Source organism: Carlito syrichta, unplaced genomic scaffold, assembly GCF_000164805.1.
Source record: "Carlito syrichta isolate Samal-C Ts95f unplaced genomic scaffold, Tarsius_syrichta-2.0.1 Scaffold170296, whole genome shotgun sequence".
Classification (NCBI taxonomy): Eukaryota; Metazoa; Chordata; class Mammalia; order Primates; family Tarsiidae; genus Carlito; species Carlito syrichta.
The window spans coordinates 1-425 of NW_007114392.1; the positions used below are offsets into that span (position 1 = coordinate 1).

Here is a 425-nt window from a genome sequence, read left to right on the forward strand (position 1 = left end):
ACCCGCAGGGCAGGCACGCCCCCCGCCCCCCGGAGCCGGCTGCCTTGGCTCGGCCTCCTGGGGGGTTGGGGTCCCTGCCATCCCCGTGACGGACGCGGAGGCGCGGCCGCGCCTCTCCCTGCTGACTGGCGCCTGCCCCTGCCCCCCAGAGACAGCCCCCAGTTCGCCTCCAAGCCCACCCGGGTCGCCGCTGGGCCCAGGCCCCTGGAGCGACGAGTGCACCATCTGCTACGAGCGCGCCGTGGACACGGTCATCTACACGTGTGGCCACATGTGCCTGTGCTACGCCTGCGGCCTGCGCCTCAAGAAGGCCTTGCAGGCCTGCTGTCCCATCTGCCGCCGGCCCATCAAGGACATCATCAAGACCTACCGCAGCTCCTAGCTGGTGCCGGGGCCTGGCCCAAGACTCGCCCCTCCGTTCGGTG

The 425-nt window shown here is 72.0% G+C and overlaps 1 protein-coding gene across 1 annotated transcript; it reads left to right on the top strand.

Moving 5' to 3' along the window:
- Window positions 1–19: 19 nt before the first annotated feature.
- LOC103252781 (E3 ubiquitin-protein ligase NEURL1) lies at window positions 20–397 on the top strand (the record flags this gene model as incomplete). Its single annotated transcript, XM_008051374.1, has 2 exons — window positions 20–64; window positions 152–397. Coding segments are annotated over 2 exons (276 nt in total), but the record flags the coding sequence as incomplete, so codon positions are not given.
- Window positions 398–425: the final 28 nt, after the last annotated feature.